We start from the raw sequence: 19,472 nt of genomic DNA on the forward strand, positions 1-19,472 counted from the left end.
CGCAGCCCACAGCAATGCACCTTTGATATTATTCATACCCTTGTTTCATGCATTAATGGTTAAACTTTTCATGTCTGTATCATGTGAATACACCAAATAGTCATCATTGCTTTTTAATAGTAGGAAAGCTATGTTAGTAGTTGGCCATGTTAGAGAACCATTCTTTTCTGTATTGGAAGAACCTTTTCTTATAGTTATTTAAAGAAAAGTCGTTGAAGGCAAATAGGATGATTCAATTTAATTTTGTATTTTGCAAAGAAGGGGAAAAATTACTTAAAATAATACCGGCTTATAACAAACAATTTTTATTAGTTAACGTTAACTTTTTTTTTTTTTTCATTTACAAGAAACAACAATAGCTTTAAAACATAACGAACACTGATTGTTGCTACTTCCAACCTGAGTAAAAACCTAAATTTTGGGTGCTACAGTACATAATGTCCATTCAGTTTTTATTCCTCCAATTTTTGATGTTTTCGATGACTTGCTGTGCAGTTAGTTTTCCGTCTTCAATTTGTTTCTCAATTAGTTGTTGCATTTCTTCCCATTGTTTAGAGCCTTTTTCAATACCTTCAAGAACCATGGCACGTGCAATTTCCATCCTCTTAGCTATGATATCCCTTCTTACTTGGGGAATTTCATCAAAGGATTTCCAATCAAAGGGATGTGGGATTTCAACTTTAACCTCACCTTTACGTGTTGACACATATGTTTTCACCTCTTCACTGGCAGAATTCTGGAAATTTTGCAGCATCTGACTGAGGACTTCTATGAAGTCATTATATTTTTGGATGATCAGATCAAGGAGACGATTTGCTTCAACAAGGAAGTCCTCGTAGGATCTCAACATTTTACCATAAGTTTCCTGAAGCTTTGCATTTAGAATCTGAGAATATTCAGATGAAGCATGTTTGGCATTTCTTGACCAATCACTGACTTTTTGTTCTAATTTTATGGAAAGTTCCCTCACTTGCTTCCTTCCCTTATCTTCAGCATTGGTCAACAGAATCTTACTTTGCTCATAATAATCCTTCAGCGAAGCTTTCATTTGTTCATTAATCTCTGACATATTGATCCCATATTGTGCAGGCAAATTTTTCAATGAATCAATGATGAGTTTAAAGAGTTGAAGAACTTTCTCTTCGATTTCATAATATTTCACAGACCATCCCACAATATTTGGGTCTAGATATTCTTCTCTCAAGGCCTTTGCATAAACAAGTAACTGCTTTAATTTCTCTAAAAGTTCTTCATAGATATTCTGGTAAATTTTAAGAAGCTGGCTGGTGCTCTTTTTGATTTCTTCAGCAAGTTTGCTAAGGTATTGCATGTACTGTGAATTCATGGCATCATTATACATTTGTTGGGTTTGAACCTGCATGTATTCATAATTTCTGGACTTCAAGGCTTCAATAATTTTTTCAGATTTTTGGGAGACTTCTTGAACAAAAGTTTTCAGTTGCTGTAAGTTTCTTTCAAGGCTTACATACTGGAGATCATTAAATATTTTCTTTGTGATCTGTTGTACTTCTTTCAGAAAATCTTTAACTGCAAGGATGACGTGTTTGCTCTCAATTTTGAAGTTGGTACCAGGAATATTGAAGCTGACATCATTAATGGACTGGATGAAGGTTTCAAGAAGCGTTTGGATCTTTTGAATAAATTGCTCCATAGTATTCACTGTCCACTTCATCGCCATTGTAAATTGTTCTTCACCAGTATATTTCTGTTTCTGGCCTGGTAGCTGAAATCTTGTATTCTTTAGAAATGTAATAGCTGCATCAATAATATCTTTCATTGTACTTTGATATCTTCTGATTGCAGCCACAGATTCTTCATATAATTTTGAGTCAATCACACCATCATTTAGAATGAAGGACATATCTGATGGGCCTTGGTACCACTGTAGAGATTTGGAGACATCTGCATATTTTCCACTGGCACCCCTGACTGCTGACCTGAAATTATATTCCAGGTTGTCAATATGATTGGAAGCAGAATTGTAAGCCGATGACACTTTTGTCTGTAGATGTTCTTTCATTTGTTGTCCGGCTTCTTTTATGTCCATGCCTAAGTGTTCCTTGTGATATCTGTTTACACAATTGTAGACGGCATCTGACATCTTGGGCAATCTTTCCTTTAAACCAATGAGTACGTCCTGTGCTGCATCTTCACGCCAGTTAAACTTGTTTTGAATCTTGTCTGAGTTTTTTAGTGATAGCTCATTTTTTAGGATAAGTACCTCCTTTTCAGGTGATGCCTTTGGAAAGTAAAGAAGAAAAAATGAGAATGAGTAGAGAATATTACATTGTATACTCAATATAACTATATCTCTTTATTCCAAATACTTGATTATTTTTTTTTCTTAACTATTCATCATGTGAACATAGGCTTATGCTCTGTGGTAGAATTATTGCTAGCTAGTATAAATGAATCGAAACAGTGTCAGATTGGCCAATCAAAGTATCAGAAGATACTTAGGCGAGCCAAAGATTGTGTACAATAGTGGGCCCAAAGATCTAGCAGGAAATAGCCCCATTTTGAGCTAACTTTAAAGGGAATCTGTCAGCTTCAATTCATGTTTCAAACTGATGACATTATCAGATAACTGTTAGGGCAAGGAGACAAATAGATGTTATTATTCTCTGCTGCCAAGGGTAAAGAGGTGTTTCCAAGCCCCTTAAAGTGTTGAGGGCTGAAACCCCTCTTCTCACCCCTTCCATCTCTGTCCCTGTTTAATTGACAGTCAGCTCTGTTTCCAAATCTCGTATCTGTGCATTTAAAAACAGAGCTTGGCGCTGAAAGCTGAGCCATGACTGTCAATCAAGCAGGGACAAGGATGGGAAGAGAAGCAAGGGGAATTTTCAGCTCTCAGTACTTCAAGGGCTTGGGAGTGTCTCTTTTACAGCTGGTTCCAGAGAATAAAAGCATAATATCCTATGTTATGGTAGGGTACCAAGTGTCTATTTGCCCTAAAAGCTATATAGCTGTGTCAGCAGTTGGAAAAATAATTGCAACTGACGGCTTCCCTTTAAAGCTAGTGACTTGAATTGTGGGTGTACTTCTTATTGGTGATCTGACCTATGTGTGCAATCATAACAGAAAGGTTTACAATGCAGTTAAAAGTGGACATGTACATGTCATATATAAATAGAAGGGGATCCTCATAATCATTTACTTCAGTAGACCTCAAGGAATCCAAAATGTAAACAGAATATTCTACTAAAAATCTTACTTAAAGATAAGATACTCACTGCAGAGCGACTGCTGACTTTCATTTTGATTGTCTTGGAATCTTTCTCAAGGAGAAGACCAAGAGTACCCGTTGATGGTGAAGATACAGATGAGGAGATGCCATTTTCATCATACTGGCAACGAATCTGGACATTTGTAAATGTAGGGCTAGTAATATCTACTTGGAAGTTGTGTTGTGGCAGCCTGACAATGAAGCATTACATAGTGAAGGTTAACATACTGTATATGAAATCGCTATGTTGGCTTTCCGAATGCTTTCTAACTTTATATGTTCCCACTTTCTGAGAATGTTGTAAAGGACTCCAATTTCTCACAATAAAAATTAAATACATTATTGTGATTGGATAGTAAAATCCTCTACAAAACACAATACATGTCTCAACCACTAGGTGGCCACACATAGACACATATAAAATAAACTCCTAACAACATAGTATTACAAAAAAAAAATTTTTAACTGCTCTTTTTAGGATATGCTGAGCCAAGAAAAGGGAGGACACATCTATCATACAATGTGTGTGTATATATATATATATATATATATATATATATATATATACTGTATATACACGGCTCAAAAAATAAAGGGAACACTAAGATAACACATCCTAGATCTGAATGAATGAACTAATCATATGAAATACTTTCCTCTTTACACAGTTGAATGTGCTGACAACAAAATCACACAAAAATTATCATATGGAAATCAAATTTATCAACCCATGGAGGTCTTGATATGGAATCACACTCATAATCAAAGTGGAAAACCAAACTACAGGCTGAACCAACTTTGATGTAATGTCCTTTAAACAAGTCAAAATGGGGCTCAGTGGTGTATGTGGCCTCCACGTGCCCGAATGACCTCCCTAAAATGCCTGGGCATGTTCCTGATGAGGTGGTGGATGGTCTCCTGAGGGATGTCCTCTCAGACCCGGACTTAAGCATTCGCCAACTCCTGCGCAGTCTGTGGTGCAACGTGGCATTGGTGGATGGAGCGAGATATGATGTCCCACATGTGCTCAATCGGATTCAGGTTTAGGGAACGGGCAGGCCAGTCCATAGCATCAATGTCTTCCTCTTGCAGGAACTGCTGACACACTCCAGCCACATGAGGTCTAGCATTGCCTTGCATTAGGAGGAACCCAGGGCAACTGCACCAGCATATGGTCTCACAAGGGGTCTGAGGATCTCATCTCGGTACCTAAGGGTAGTCAGGCTACTTCTGGCAAGCACATGGAGGGCTGTGCGGCCTTACAAAGAAATGCCACCCCACACAATTACTGACCTGTTTTTATCTGTGAAGAGCACAGGGTGCCATTGGCGAACTTGGTAATCTTGGTGTTCTCTGGCAAATGTCAAACATCCTGCACGGTGTTGGGCTGTAAGCACAACCCCCACCTGTGGATGTCAGGCCCTCATCCCACCCTCATGGAGTCTGTTTCTCACCATTTGAGTGGACACATGCACATTTGTGGCCTGCTGGAGGCAATTTTTCCGGGGCTCTGGCAGTGCTCCTCCTTGCACAAAGGCAGAGGTAGCAGAGGTCCTGCTGCTGGGTTGTTGCCCTCCTAGGGCCTCTTCCACGTCTCCTGATGTACTGGCCTGTCTCCTTGTAGCACCTCCATGCTCTGCACACTGTGCTGACAGAAACAGCAAACCTTCTTGCCACAGCTCGCATTGATGTGCCATCCTGGATGAGCTGCACTACCTGAGCCACTTGTGTGGGTTGTAGACTCTGTCTCATGCTACCACTAGAGTGAAAGCACCGTCAGCATTCAAAAGTGACCAAAACATCAGCCAGGAAGCATAGGAACTGAGAAGTGGTCTGTGGTCACCACCTGCAGAACCACTCCTTTATTGGGGGTGTCTTGCTAATTGCCTATAATTTCCCCCTGTTGTTTGTTCCATTTGCACAACAGCATGTGAAATTGCTTGTCAATCAGTGTTGCTTCCTGAGTGGACAGTGTGATTTCACAGAAGTGTCATTGACTTGGAGTTATATTTTGTTGTTTAAATGTTCCCTTAATTTTTTTGAGCAGTGTATATATATATATATATATATATATATATATATATATATATATATGCACATATACATTTCATATCTATCAAGCTATTGCCTACATTATTATTTATTGATGTTTTCATTTATTTTTACCTTAGGCCATTAAATGAAACTTCCTCCTTCCATACTGTACTTAAATCCACATGTGCCAGACTTCCTTGACCAATAAGATTTAGATTTCTTCCATTTAGAGTACCTGCTAAGGAAGCTGTATGGATAAAAAAAAAAAAAAAAAAAGCATCAATAACTCTTTATGATTCTGACCCAAGTATGAAAAATTGTCAATGTTCTAAAAGAAAATAAAGATAGTATAATTTAATTACAAAGAATAATAAAATGTATAAAGTACATGAAATGAAAATAAAACTCACCATCAAGATCAAACTCCAGAAACTGTAGTGTTGAACTGCTGGTGGCATCTATGGTGCCTACTAGAGAATCTGGTTTGTTTTCCAGCTTGTTTGTCCATGTGATATTGTACACTGGGGAAGCAAACTGAACGGAGCCAGATATTGAACCAAAAGCTGGGATGTAAATTCCTGCCGGCAGTGTCAATTTAATAGGTGGGATCTCAATCTTCTGCTCTGGGATCTCAATTGTTGGCAGGTCAATGTCTGCTATGGTGTTGAAGAGGCTGTTGAAATCCAAGTCAAAGATCTTTTTAGGAAGAGTGTATCTGAATACTGTCACTCGATATTGTGGTGCAGAGAGTTCAACCAGGGGGATTTTAGAGCCAGCGGCTGAAGTGTACAACAACTTGATGTCAGTTGCAGGAAACTGAATTTCTGGCAAAGCCTCATTGTTTATTGTCAGTCCTGGGATGGATATAGTGGAACCATATCCAATTCTTTCAGATGGAATAGGGTAGAAGAATCCATCATTACTTTTTGTGTATATTAGAGTTGTTGATGCATTGAGGTATTGGTTTCTGTCAGCAGCTGTTGTAACATCGAGTTTCAAAACATCCCACAGACTCCTATCATAGACCGGCAGTACAACTGACTTCAAGAATGCCACATTGCCTTGTAATGATCCACCTGCTTCAACTCTTGCCTCTGTCTGATCATTGGATAGCTTAATATTGTGAGCCAGAATAAGAGTCTGCACAATACTATGTCCATTCATGCTAAATTCCTGCTTGTCAGTGTTAACATTCAATGTAATGCCTTGGTTTAATTCTTTAATATCTGTATTGGGTTGGCGGATGTTCATTTGAAGGTCTGCTAGTAGACTCCAAAGGGCCAGTTCTAAGGTGGCTTTAGCGCTCTGTTGTCCTACTGACCTAAACAGTGGAGTAATTCCTATATAATTTTTGCCCTTATGTTCCCAAACTGCATAGATTCTACTGGTGGAGGCTTCAACTGCAAGGTTTTCTGTTAAGTCTAGGTTTCCAAAGTAATCTACCCTAGAGTTGGCTGCCAGTCTCATGGTAGATCTAAGGGAATTTGCGTTTATGTAGGTGTTTGCATCATTGGTCAATGTTCCAGAAAATGTTTGGCGATTTAGAAGGGATCCAGTTATATCTCCTGTTACTCTTGACACCACTGAAAAGTAGGATGTGAGACCTTCAAGACTTAATGTATGATCAAGTTTACCCTTTGCTGTGTTTCCAAACAATACATCATTATAATCATATGTGAGCGTGATCATGGATGACACGGTAGACTTTGTCTTTGTGTTGCCTGTCAGTTCTTGCTTCAATGTACTCTTTAACAGAGGTGTGTCCAGTTTTGCATTTGTTATAACAGAGGCTTCCACGTTTTTTTTTCCAAATGATATTGAGCTTTCATGTTTTCCTTCGGCAAATACAGATTTCAATGCCAATGCTGTGGCCAGTTTTAGACCTCTTTTCCTAGTTAGACCTGTTGTTGCATCTATGTTGAACTGAAGAGCATCAATCACTGATGTGGAGGCTACACTTACTCTTGCAGAGATATCGGACTGATTGTATATTCCAGCACTTGTAGTGAGCGAAATCACATTTGATTTGAAGAAGAAATCATAAGTGAGGTTTCCTAGTGCAGGGATTAATATACCATTCTGTCCACTAGGCAGCTTAAATTTTGGAAGAGAAAGTCTGCGTAAAGAGTTGGGGACATGCAGTACAGGCATTTCCAGTGAAGGAATGACTAATTTGTAAGTTGGGATTGAGAAACCAATCATTGGCAAAACAAAGCTTGGTGTGCGTATTTCTTTGGGAATTACATAACCAAAAGCTGGAAGTTCAGCAGAGAAGGAAGAAACTTCAATATTTACTAGTGGTATAGTATAACCAGGAATTCTAAATGTTCTTGGTACCCTACTAACTTGATTGTCTACTTTGTGTTTATCAAACCTCACTTTGGCTTGATTGTAGGAATCCACCAAAAGGTTCAATGTTTTATCCCTGCCATGTTCAAACTTTTTGTTAAGAGTCTTCATATTTGAATTAATGGTATCGAAAACTGCATCTAGTGGCAACGGAATCACATGCACGTCTTTATTTTTCTGATACTGAAGTTTTATGTTCAGATCGAAATTCTGACGAGTTGTTGTCAGCAAATTCTTCAAGCCAGTTTTTTCCCACATAGAAAATTCACGAACCTCTGGTGTCTTCATTGATGTGTATGGGACCTGGATTTCAGGGATGGAGAAAGGTATTGCCAAGAAATCAAGGTTTGCTTCCCCATTCATTGCCAATGAAGCCTCAATATGCTCTTCATTATTACCCAGTATAATTGTATGAGCCACTTTGTATTGGTTGAATCTTCCATTTGCTTGCCATGAAACTTGCTGTACAGTGGGGCTGAGGGTTAAGTCATAGTTGTTTAGAAACTCGACCCTGCCTGTCAGTCTTAGAGGAAAACTTACTTTTAAATTTCCATTGTTAGCAGTGGACAGTTTTATTTCAAAAGCTCTAGTCAAAAAGGAAAATTTGTTGTTTATTGTTCCAGTAGACCGGCCTGATAGTTCTGCATTGTGAGATGCTTCAAGTTCTACCTTCATCTCACTAATCGAAGCCTTTCCTTTCAGTGTAGCAATGCTATTTCCAACATTAGGAGCATCTGCCTTGGACATTATATCAATGCTTACGAAGTTCAGGAACATGGAATTATACTTAAGGCTTTGATCCAGCTTCAGATATTTGTCATTTATTTTATTAGTGCCTGAAAGTTCAATGTTGCCACCTTGAATAAAAAACTTGACATCAGCCTGGTGGGTCCCTTCATCTGTGAAGAGAGGACAAGCCCATTTCCAGTTTCCTTTACCCTTAGAAAGTAAGGTAATGCGCCCAATGTCCACTGTTGTGTCAACAGTATTTTGTAGCTCAAGCTCACTTGAAATGTCAACATGTGGAATATTCAATCTATGAGAGTATTTTGTAAACACATCTGCTGTAATTCTTTTCTGCAGTGTGACAATAATGGAGTTCTGAAGCTCAGCTGTATTCTTCTCGGTTATTAAGTTAGCCTTAGTTTGGATTTCTGTCCTAATTTCACTTGATGCAAAGGTAACTTGACTGAAATGATCCACCTTCACGTGTCTGTTGGATAGTGACACAGTTTCTTTAAGAACTAACTGTTCCATCAAGGGAGCAGAAATCCGTGCATCAGCTCCAAAGGTAAAAGCCAAAACTTCAAACACGGAGGTTGCCTCTGTAGAAAGAGAAGCAATCATTTCTGGTGATTTCTCAGTGACTGTGGAATTTTTTACCTCAGCTAAAGAAGATATTGTGAAAACAGGAGATGCTACTTTGAATGAGCCAGACAACTTGCCAAATGTTGGAATAGAAACTGAGTGAGGAATTTTTGGAAGCTGGAATTCAGGAATCTTGATGTCAGGAAACTGGAAATTTTCCAAGTTTAGTTTAGGGATTTTATACTCTGGTAAATGCATATTGGGAATGTAGATTTCAGGAATAGAAAATTCAGGAATTCCCATGTCACTCATTGTTATGTCTCTCAATAGTATGTCCGGGGATGGCAATGTATAGTCACTTGAAATAATCTGATCAATTATTCTTACAACCTTGAGTTTCATTTCATTCAGATCAATAACATATGATGGTACTTTATAGGTGTTTAAGATTGTAAACTCAGGAGTAACAAATCTTGTTGGAATTTCAATGCTCCTTAGATTTCTGAAATTTATTTCTATAGATTGGATCTCCAAATCTGTAAATGGTACAATGAAGTATGGTGTCCTGAATGTTGCTTCTCTCAGTGACCGAAGGCTAACTTCAAAGGCAGGAAACATGATGAATTTTAGGTTAATTTCGGGAACAACAAACCCTTCTTCTACAAGGACTTTCACTCTGTCAACCCAGTCTTGGATTTCATTCTCTTTAGCAAAGTCGCTAATCTTTGCAGCCATGGTGTTCCACTGTTCTGTTACTAAAATCACTAAGCGCTGGTAAGCCTGGCTGACCTGTTGTAGATACCTCTGGCATTCTTCTTTTATGTTCATAGCATATATTCTGTCTCTGGTGTCCTCAAGGTACTCAATTGCTCTAGTTTTCCATTCAATTAATACTGTTGAGGTCATAATATCTTCATACCACTTAGCAATGGCAGCAAGTCTTGTTTCTCTCACTTGTTGAAGATACTCTATGACTACTATCCTCACATTATTTAAATACTGTCTTAAAGCTTCTGCTTTTTGGGGCAGCTCCAGAGCCTTCAATTTCTGGTTTACTGTTTCTGTCAGCATTTTGACCTTGTTGTTGAACTCATCCACAAAGTTATCATAATTAAAGGACCTCATCTTCTGGACCAGGATATCTAAGTAATAGTTGAGGTCATCAATTAGCTTCTTAAAGTCATAGTCCCTAACTTGTTTCACTGCAGAATCAACAAACGTGAGCACCCTTTTACAGTGCAACCTGAGATCAATGTTATTTAACATGTCTGTTGCCATTTTGATGGTTTCTTTAACTTTCTGCTGGTTTAAGAACTCAATAAACTTTTCTATGAGTACTTCAAGCTTTTTGTCAATTTCATAATGGGCCACAAAGTCCTGAAATGTGTCAACGACTGCATTGAATTTTTGACTCACTTGAAATTCCTCTAATTGCGTGATAACCAGGTTTCTTATTTGTTCTATCCAAAATCTTATACTTTCAAATGGCACAGAATCTTTGATCTGCTTTACAAATCTGTATACTTTCTCAGACTGTAGAAGTTCCTTCACATTTTGAGCCATCTGATCAATGTTGAATCTCTGTATGTATACCTGGATTTGATGTAAGAGTCTCTGGATGTTAGCTCTTATATGGTATTGTTCCTCAACATTTTGAATCCAGGCAGCCAGACTTTGTCCAAAGTCATTAACGTTCATGTTTTCCACGGAAACTTGTATGTTTTGAATCATCTCAATGGTCTTTTCCCGTACTTTGTATTCATTGTCAAAGGCTTTCAGCTTCTCAGCACATCTCTGAATTAACACCTCAATGGATTTCCTAAGCTCATCATAATTTTCGTTGATATATCTGTCCATTTCAGCCCAGGATTTCTGCAAACGGATTTGTACCCGTCTGAAATAATCTTCAACTGCAGACTGAAATTCCTCCGCTGTGATCTTATATTCCTTGGCCATTGATATAATTTTTTCTCTTACCAGATGAGCTTTGTTTTCTAGATCCAAACTGTTAACATAGTCATTCATTCTTTGGCTGGCTGTATCCAATGCCCTTCTGTATCTCTGAACATATTGATCAATGTCTACATCTTTCAAGGAATTCTGCAGAGCTTGTAGAGCAGTCAGTAATGCAGATCTTACTTTCTCAAAGTACAAAGACATGTTCTCAATGAACGGCAAGTTGATGATGTGCATGTCTTTATTTTTGTCGTACTTGATGTGGCCAGAGATGCTGAACTCTTGAGGTGTATTAACATTGTCTCTTAAGTTTAGGGAATCAATTGGATTAAACGTAACGAAAGGCAGATAAACTTGTCTATCCAGTATAGAGATGTCTGCAAGAGTTTGCCCACTAAGCTGAACTCCAATACTGTCTGCATTATTGAATGCACTCATTTCCTGGTTGTATGTATTCTGGTTCAGGCGACTCTTCAGCTTCCATGAGCTCAGCTGTTCAGAAGGAGTGAACAACAGGTTTATGTTGTAATCTAGAAGAGTTTCATGAGTATTGCCTCTTCCAAATGAATGCTTTGTTGATCCCCTGTAATCATGAACTAAATTAAAGGAGAGAGGCTCTGCTTTTAGAATGAATTTGCTGTAAAGTTGTCCTGCTTGTTCCCCAAAAATCATCAGTCTTCCATCTCCATTGGTTTGAGAGTCAATGGTAATGGTGAATGGTTGCACAACTGAGCGAATTCTGTTTGTAAATCGGATATCTTTTGATTCACAATTTGAGCTGCTGCTAAACGAGACAGATAGGCCAGCGATTTCCAGAGTCAGTCTATGGCTATGAGTCGTTCCTAGTATATTTGCAATAGTGTCTGTGTTAACATTTGCTGCCATATTACCAGCTGAGAAGCCATAGGTATGCTTTATTTCATCTTTGCTGTAAGCACCTCTTAAATTGCCATTGATATTCACCTTGAAGGCTTCAAGCTGCACTTGTCCATTGTTGGTAAACTCTAGAGCGCCATATTTCAGTTCATTGTTCAGCACAGTTGTCATGGTATAGGGCTGCATCTGGAAGTCAAACTTGTGCTTGTGGAATATGACAGAGCTTAAAGAGTTTTCGAATTTGGAGGTAAACTGTAGAACGTATCCAGCAATACTTAGGTCATTGCTGCTCTCAAGTTTTATTTGGTTATATGAGCCCAATAAATTGTTAGAAAATCTCAGGCCTTCTTTACTAACCCTAAAGTTCAACAGATGTTTGCTGTCCACACCAAGAAGAGTAGCCTGACATACACTTCCCAGAGACAGTTCACTCAAGGACCCCTTTCCATCAACAGAAATCTTGGCGCTGTGTTCTCGATATCTTCCACTTGCTGACATTTTCATCCCTGCTCCTGCTAATCCAACATCAGCATTTAACTCACTCTCCAACAATAATGGACTAAAGTTAACACTGGTGGTGGCACTGGTGGTAAGGCCATCTTGGTTTAGCTTCAGAGTAGCCTTGTGAGCACCTCTACTTCCCTGGTTATTAAGAGTGACATCAGCATTGAGTTCAAGACCTAAGGAGTTAAGAGAGCCAGACAAAAGGGTATAGAATCTATTGCGCTTGTAGTCAGCCTGATACTCTGAGCGGATTGCAGCCATTTGCTTCGACACAGTGAGTTCAAATCTGTTCAGTCCAACTAAGTTGTAGTAATTTCCATTTGTATCTGACTTCAGGGTCAATTGTCTGTCTCTGTAATCAGCAGTCATGGTGTTGACAAGAGCTCCATCTTGGAAATCTGTTGTTGACTTTAATGTTACTGCTTCTTTCAGAAACATTCCTGATAATTTGTTTGTTGCTTTTAAGTAAGATGAGTCAAATTTATAGTTGGATTCTACTTTTGTTTGTAGGGTGTCTGTGTTGACAGTGAATGTTAATATTATATCACTGTTTGCAAAAAGGGAGGCTACATTCAGTTTACTTTTGGCATCACATTCTGTCAGTACTATCTTGTTGTTGACTGTTGTCCTGACTGAGGAGACTTCAGAAAATTCAAGTCCCAGCGCACTTCTGGCCTGGTAAGAATAGGATGCTTTAAAAATCTGGTCACTCAGATAGTTAAATATTTCATTTAATCTTATGCTTGCATCAAGGAGGGTGTGGCGTAATGATCCCTCAAAGGACCTGGTATATATTCCTCTTGGGTCGAAGGATTCTTGTGCAGAACCTGTAACAGTAAAAATGTATTTATAAATATAGAGAAAACACAATGGAAATGGCTATATATATATATATATATATATATATATATATATATATATACTGACAAACATTCACACAAGGCGTACTTATATTCACACACACATATACACACTGTGACATAAATACACACATATATACATACATTCACACACACAAAAACACACACTTATACAAGCTGTGACACAACAATTTATCTGCTGGAATTCAATTAAAGAGTAGTGTTGAGCGCAAATATTCGAATAGCGAATTTTTATAGCGAATATCGCCACTTCGTGATTTTGCGATTATTTAGAATATTCTTTTTTTTCACAGAACACATCACAATGATGTGTACTGGGTAAATAAAAAGTGATCATCCCTCCCTGCTTCCAGCTTGTGGTCCAAAGAGGGCGAATATGCGAAAATTCACAAATACCTATGTACCTATCACGGGGGTCCAACTACTGCAGTCTCGAGCATGTCTCCTGTTGAAATGAAGCAGTAGCTTCTAAACAACAGATGGGACTGAGCACTCAGTTCTCTAGATAACTGGGGTCCCAGCAGTCAAGACCCCCACAATCCAATACTTGTCCTTTGGATAGGGGATAAGTATTATAGGCTTGAATACCTCATTAAATACAGACTGGAAAATGTATACAGGTTGAAAGAGGAGAGAAGAAGTGAGCAGCCAGGGGAGCAGGAGGGACATCACTGGTTATGACTTTTAGACTGGTTCATAATGGGAAAGCACTGCCATAGTTAGGTGAGAGCTTCCTCTCAGTTTCTACTTATTTTAGCGGAAGTTACAGAGTGTAAATAGTTTTGTGTGCTTATGAATGACCATGGAAACATTTAAAAATATGACTTACCATCAATGTTATAAGAAAGAATATCCAGTATGGAGTCTGCTTTTACTTGATATCTTAAACCAAAGCTCAGGATGTCACTGGTAGTGTTCCCACCGGTGTATGAGGCAGACCAGTTGTAGAAGTTGCTGTTTATATTAGAAGACAGATCCAATACTCCGATCAAAGGTACTCTTAGTTGGTAATACTCAGGAATGGTGAAGGCTGGGATTCTATACTCCTTTTCTGGAACAACTAATCCCACTGACTGCAGTTCCAATCTTGGAGACCTCAACGTTTTTGCCACAAGTTGGTGAGATGTCTTTCCTGCTAAGGGTAGTGGGATATTGATGATAATACTTTCCTTGTTAAATTTATATCTGATCTTTCCATCACTGCAACAAAAAGAACAAAGTAAGTAAAAAAAAACAGACTATTGTAAATGCTTACAATGTTTACAACAGTACAACCATATATAGATAAGGTAAAGCTTAGTTTGTTATTTAATTATAGCTCAACTCACTTAAAGAAGTACTCTGGGATACAAAAACGTATCCCTTATCCTAAGGATAGTGGATAAGTGTCAGATTGTGTGTGTGTGTGTGTGTGTGTGTGGGGGGGGGGTTATCTCACCATTGCCCCCCCGCAATCTCCTGTACGGCACCCCGGCTCTTTTTCTAAATGGAGCGTGGAAACCACTAAATGCAACTCTATGGGAGGGCCAAAGATTGTCACTTCGTGCGGTGGTCGACACGCCCCAATCAGGAGGAGAGCCGGGGCACCATAGGGGAGATCGGGCGAGCAGTCAGACCCCTCGACTTACACTTAGGACAGGGGATATGTTTTTGTGTCCTGGAGTGCTCCTTTAAATAATGCATGAGCTTAATTAATGCGTGAGTGTAGAATCTAAACATAGTTCTGCTATATGAATATGTGTATAAAGCATTGCTTACCTATTTAAGAACAGGTTATCAGGGAGGGATGGGATACCCAGTTCCTGCATGTTTAGATCTCTTAATGCATCCAACTTGTTGCTGAGAGTTTGTGCATATGAACTGCCTCTTGAAGCCGCCTGAATCCAGTTTTTGGTTGCCTAAAAAGAAAAGATGTTTTATTTAGATATAAGATGGTCCTATATTGATGTTAAACTGTTCCATCCATTTATCTTTAGTCAACACAGAATGCTAATAAACTATACAAATACTTTACATGATGGTGCTCTTAAGACATGAATTATTCATACTAAGCATCTTAGGGGGGGAAAAATACATGTCTTCTAGGCCTCATCCCCCTGATGACATGACAACCCAGGGGCAATAAGATGTATCATAGAACCCTGTAGTTACCTAGACCAGCAAGAAATATACTTTGTCTATACTCACTTGAACCACTGGGGATTTTGAAATTACATGAAAAACTGTCCACAAATGGGAGTTGCAAAATTTAAAGGGCCTATATATGCCCGTGCCCAGGGCATTCTAATTGCTTATAACTCGAGAGTTGCCACATCACAGCCCCATAGGCAAAGGCATTACGTGCACTTACTGATAGATCAATAAAAACTTACCACTATGGACTGGGAAGCAATATGGCGAATGGTCATGTCTGTCTGAGCCACCTTATGATCTAGGATTGTGTTGGCGTAGGTCTTCAGAGATTCAGGATAGCTGGCAATGTCTGAGAACCTGATGTCTGGTAGTTTCGAGATGATCTTCTTCACGTTGCTATCAGATGTGGTGCTCCAATCTAACTCAACCTTTTCATTGTCTAAATACAAAAATATGAGAATGTTTATTCCAAGCGCAGGATCACGGTTTAAGAAATATGTAAAGACTAAGGTGAAGTGTAAAGTTGTGCCACCTCTGTAGATCATAAATCTGCTTCACTTACCATAGGTGAAAAGAAGGTTTTGTGATCCAGATAGGGCGCAGATTGTGGCCGAAGACTTGAGCTGAAGGTTAAAATCACTGAGTATTTTCTTAAGGGTGGCATCTGCCTTGGCCTCCATATGTAGCTTTGGAATTGAAAGCTCTGCACTAAGGGCGCCATTACCATTGTCAAAATCAGAGCTGTGAATGGAGAACATAGGATCTATCATTAATATCAAGAATAGCATTGGTCAGTGCTATAAAAGAGGTATAGTATGATGAAAAATAAGCAAGGTGGTGAAAGAGAAGCAACAAAAATGCCTCCCACACTCTGGAGGACCAGACATACACATATATGTATATACATATATATATATATATATATATATATATATATATATATATATATATATATATATATATATATATATACAGGGCTCAAATCCTGCAGGAGCGCATGGCAACAGAGTTATCAAGACTCTTGCAGGGCCAGACCCTGATTGGAAATCTTTCAGTGAGTCCCCACACCTTTTCTCCCAGGACTTGACCCCTGTATATATGACTTTTTACAATTGTGGCAACCATCTTCTTTACTTATACTGGCTAATAATACACCAGTCAGTAAATGTGGGCTATTGAGTTACTGCAATAGGTTTTGCAACATGATAATCACAGCAGTTATAGTGTTTGCCATTTGTAATATATTTTAATTGACTTTTACTCTTACATCTTTTCTGAACAGAGATGTAAAAAACATTCTGTAAAAAAGATGCTGTCCATTGAGATCAATGGGCTGTCCATGCAATGTACACACACACACATACACATATATATATATATATATATATATATTTGCCATGGACATGCATAGATTCACATCAACATTTGCACCATTTTCATGCTTTCAGCTAAAACAATGTTTCCCAAGTAGTGTGCCTTCAGCTGTTGAAAAATTACAACTCCCAGTATGCCCGAACAGCCGAAGGCTGTTCGGGCATGCTGGGAATTGTAGTTTTTCAACAGCTGAAGGAGGCACACAGGTTCTAAAGTGACTAAAACTACCTCTCTATTGTAGTGCACCTTATCATTTGTGAAAATTTGTGGCGCATTTATGCCAAATACTATTTGTATTGCTAGGTAAAAGTAGAACTACTGCAGATAAAACAACCGGTTCATATTAACTCAGGGAGCGATCACAAAAAAGTCAGCTCTGCTACAACTTGTTAGTGTATATATATATATATATATATATATATATATATATATATATATATATATATATATATATGATTTACCTTAGTCTTCCTGTGAATGTGACCTCTGAGACCTGTTGGTTTTTCAATTCTGCAATAAGAGTTTTGGTAGACCCCCTGGCATCGTCGTATTCAGTATAGGCTCTGATACTGCTACCGAAGTCTATGTTGGCACTTGGGATTTCCAAGTTGCTTGTCAAAATATACTTGTCGCTGTTATATGTCACGGTCAGCCTTACTTCTGCAGCCTTATTTTCTGTAAAACAACATGAATCAAAATTTTTAGAAAAAAACAATAACGGTAATAAGATTAGTAAAAAGGGTCTGCTTTTTTTCTTGCCAGAAATAGCACCATTTATGTCCATAGGGTATTCTGGAATTGCACTTTGTTTACGAGCTGCAATAGCAGACCCAGCTAATGGACAAGATTAGCACTGTTTTTTTTTGTGTTTGGGGGAAGCTGCCATTTTTTTTTTTTGCTACTTGTTTAAAAAATAGAAAAAAAAATCTATAGATTTTTTTTTTACCTCCTGCTTGGAGGAAGATTCGCACACTGTCCATTGGGTCAGTTCCTTCCTTGTTCTTCTCATAAGCTGCAGTCAGAGAATATTCTTGCACCTCTCCTGTTGGATGAATCTTCACTTCGTACCTTGAAAAAAAAAAAAAAGTAGCTCATACCTTTCCCAAAGATAATTGTAAAAAAAAAAAAAAATACTTGCTTGTACGGTATATGAATCACCAGATGTAATAAATCCTCCCCCCCCCCCCAATTACAATTTCAGAGCAGACAAAGATGTTTATATATAAAGTGCATAAAATATAAAAAGCATGTTAAATAAACAAAAAATATTATGTACCTGGACTCTCCTGTGAGTGGGAAGTAGGGAGCGCTGTCTATTGAACTGGCATTGGAATATCCGATGCTCGTGCAGTAGTTCATTCCTGTGATAAGAGGCCAGCAAGTTGTACGATCCTCTCTATTTTCAATGATGGGAGGCATGACCTCAGTCTTAGATGCAAAGACCAGATTGACTTTGTTGCTTAGAAGAAAAGAGAAAGCATTATTGCTTACTGACTTATAAAAACACACGCACATCTATCTATCTCATATCTATCTATCTCATATATATCTATTGCATGTCTATCTATCTATCTCATATCTATCTATCTATCTAGCTATCTATCTCATATCTATCTATCTATCTATCTATCTATCATCTATCTATCTCATATCTATCTATCTATTTCATATCTATCTATCTATCTATCTCATGTCTATCTATCTTATATCTATCTATATATCATTTATCTATCTATCTATTTATCTATCTATCTATATCATATATATCTATATACAGTATCACTTACTTGATGCTGAACAGATTTATTGGTGTAGTGGGTGCAGGAATTGCAAACTTGACCTGTCCCTTCTTCATAGTAAAGGATAGCTCGCCCCCAGATTCATGGTAGATGTTGGTGTTCATTTGGACAGCATGCTTGGAAAACTCAGGAATCTGAATTCCTATCTGAGTAACAAACTCTACCGAGACAGCTGGTTTCAGGGCAAATCCTACCTTTCCCTGTGGACAACATACAAGTATATTATTATAACTTTAAATTTGTATTTATGTATAAAAATATGGAAAGCAGCTCATCACACCACCTTCACAGGTAGCATTCCCTAAACATCATCTTTAGCTCCATTTACGGAGTCTCAGAAACTGATTGGGATTTAATGCCAAGCCAGAAGTCTCCCCATCTGCAGACAGCACTGTTTTGGGGGTGTTTGCCCATCATCAGGACAGAGCAGGGTGTTCTGGCTTGGCTGGTGAGAGGCTTGTAGACTAGGGAAAAGGGATAACTGGTGCTCCTCCCTAAAGATAATACTTTCGCTATACATATACATATATATATATATATATATATATATATATATATACTTGATAAAGGCTACTGCTGCCGAAACGTTGCATTTGAAGATGGGGGCAATAAAGATTTCCAGTTCTTAAATGATCCTCGACCTGGCTGGTGCTGTGATTTCTGGACTTTTTGTATGCTGATCCTGTGCTGGCAGCCTGGGCAACGACGGGCACAGAGGTCAACCCCCAGTGCTGTCTTACCTTCCTTCTTACACACACACACACACACACACACATATATATATATATATATATATATATATATATATATATACACACATATATTTATTTTCCTATTTTCATCTATTAGGCAGAACAGATAGCACCAAGGTGCCTCCAGCTGTTGCAAAACAACAACTATAAAACTACATGCTGGGAGTTTTAGCTTTGCTGGACTCACTCTGATTGGAAAACACTGAGATAGCAGCTACACAGAGCATCAATTTCAGTTACTGCTCTGCAAAGCTTCATT

At 38.4% G+C, this 19,472-nt stretch overlaps 1 protein-coding gene across 4 annotated transcripts in view; it reads right to left on the reverse strand.

Moving 5' to 3' along the window:
- Positions 1-229: 229 nt before the first annotated feature.
- The window catches only part of APOB (apolipoprotein B), a 195,229-nt gene continuing 175,986 nt past the window's right edge, over positions 230-19,472 (reverse strand). For all 4 annotated transcript variants that reach the window (XM_056564290.1, XM_056564292.1, XM_056564291.1 and 1 more), the window contains 12 exons: positions 18,450-18,661; positions 17,939-18,121; positions 17,609-17,730; positions 17,124-17,337; positions 15,851-16,029; positions 15,528-15,727; positions 14,914-15,053; positions 13,985-14,355; positions 5,692-13,101; positions 5,414-5,528; positions 3,255-3,438; positions 230-2,260 (listed from right to left, as the gene is read on the reverse strand). In XM_056564290.1, coding sequence (XP_056420265.1) covers positions 446-2,260; positions 3,255-3,438; positions 5,414-5,528; positions 5,692-13,101; positions 13,985-14,355; positions 14,914-15,053; positions 15,528-15,727; positions 15,851-16,029; positions 17,124-17,337; positions 17,609-17,730; positions 17,939-18,121; positions 18,450-18,661 — 11,145 coding nt within the window. In that variant the 3' untranslated portion in view covers positions 230-445. The remainder of the gene's footprint in view (positions 2,261-3,254; positions 3,439-5,413; positions 5,529-5,691; positions 13,102-13,984; positions 14,356-14,913; positions 15,054-15,527; positions 15,728-15,850; positions 16,030-17,123; positions 17,338-17,608; positions 17,731-17,938; positions 18,122-18,449; positions 18,662-19,472) is intronic.

This window comes from Hyla sarda, chromosome 3, assembly GCF_029499605.1.
Source record: "Hyla sarda isolate aHylSar1 chromosome 3, aHylSar1.hap1, whole genome shotgun sequence".
NCBI lineage: Eukaryota > Metazoa > Chordata > Amphibia > Anura > Hylidae > Hyla > Hyla sarda.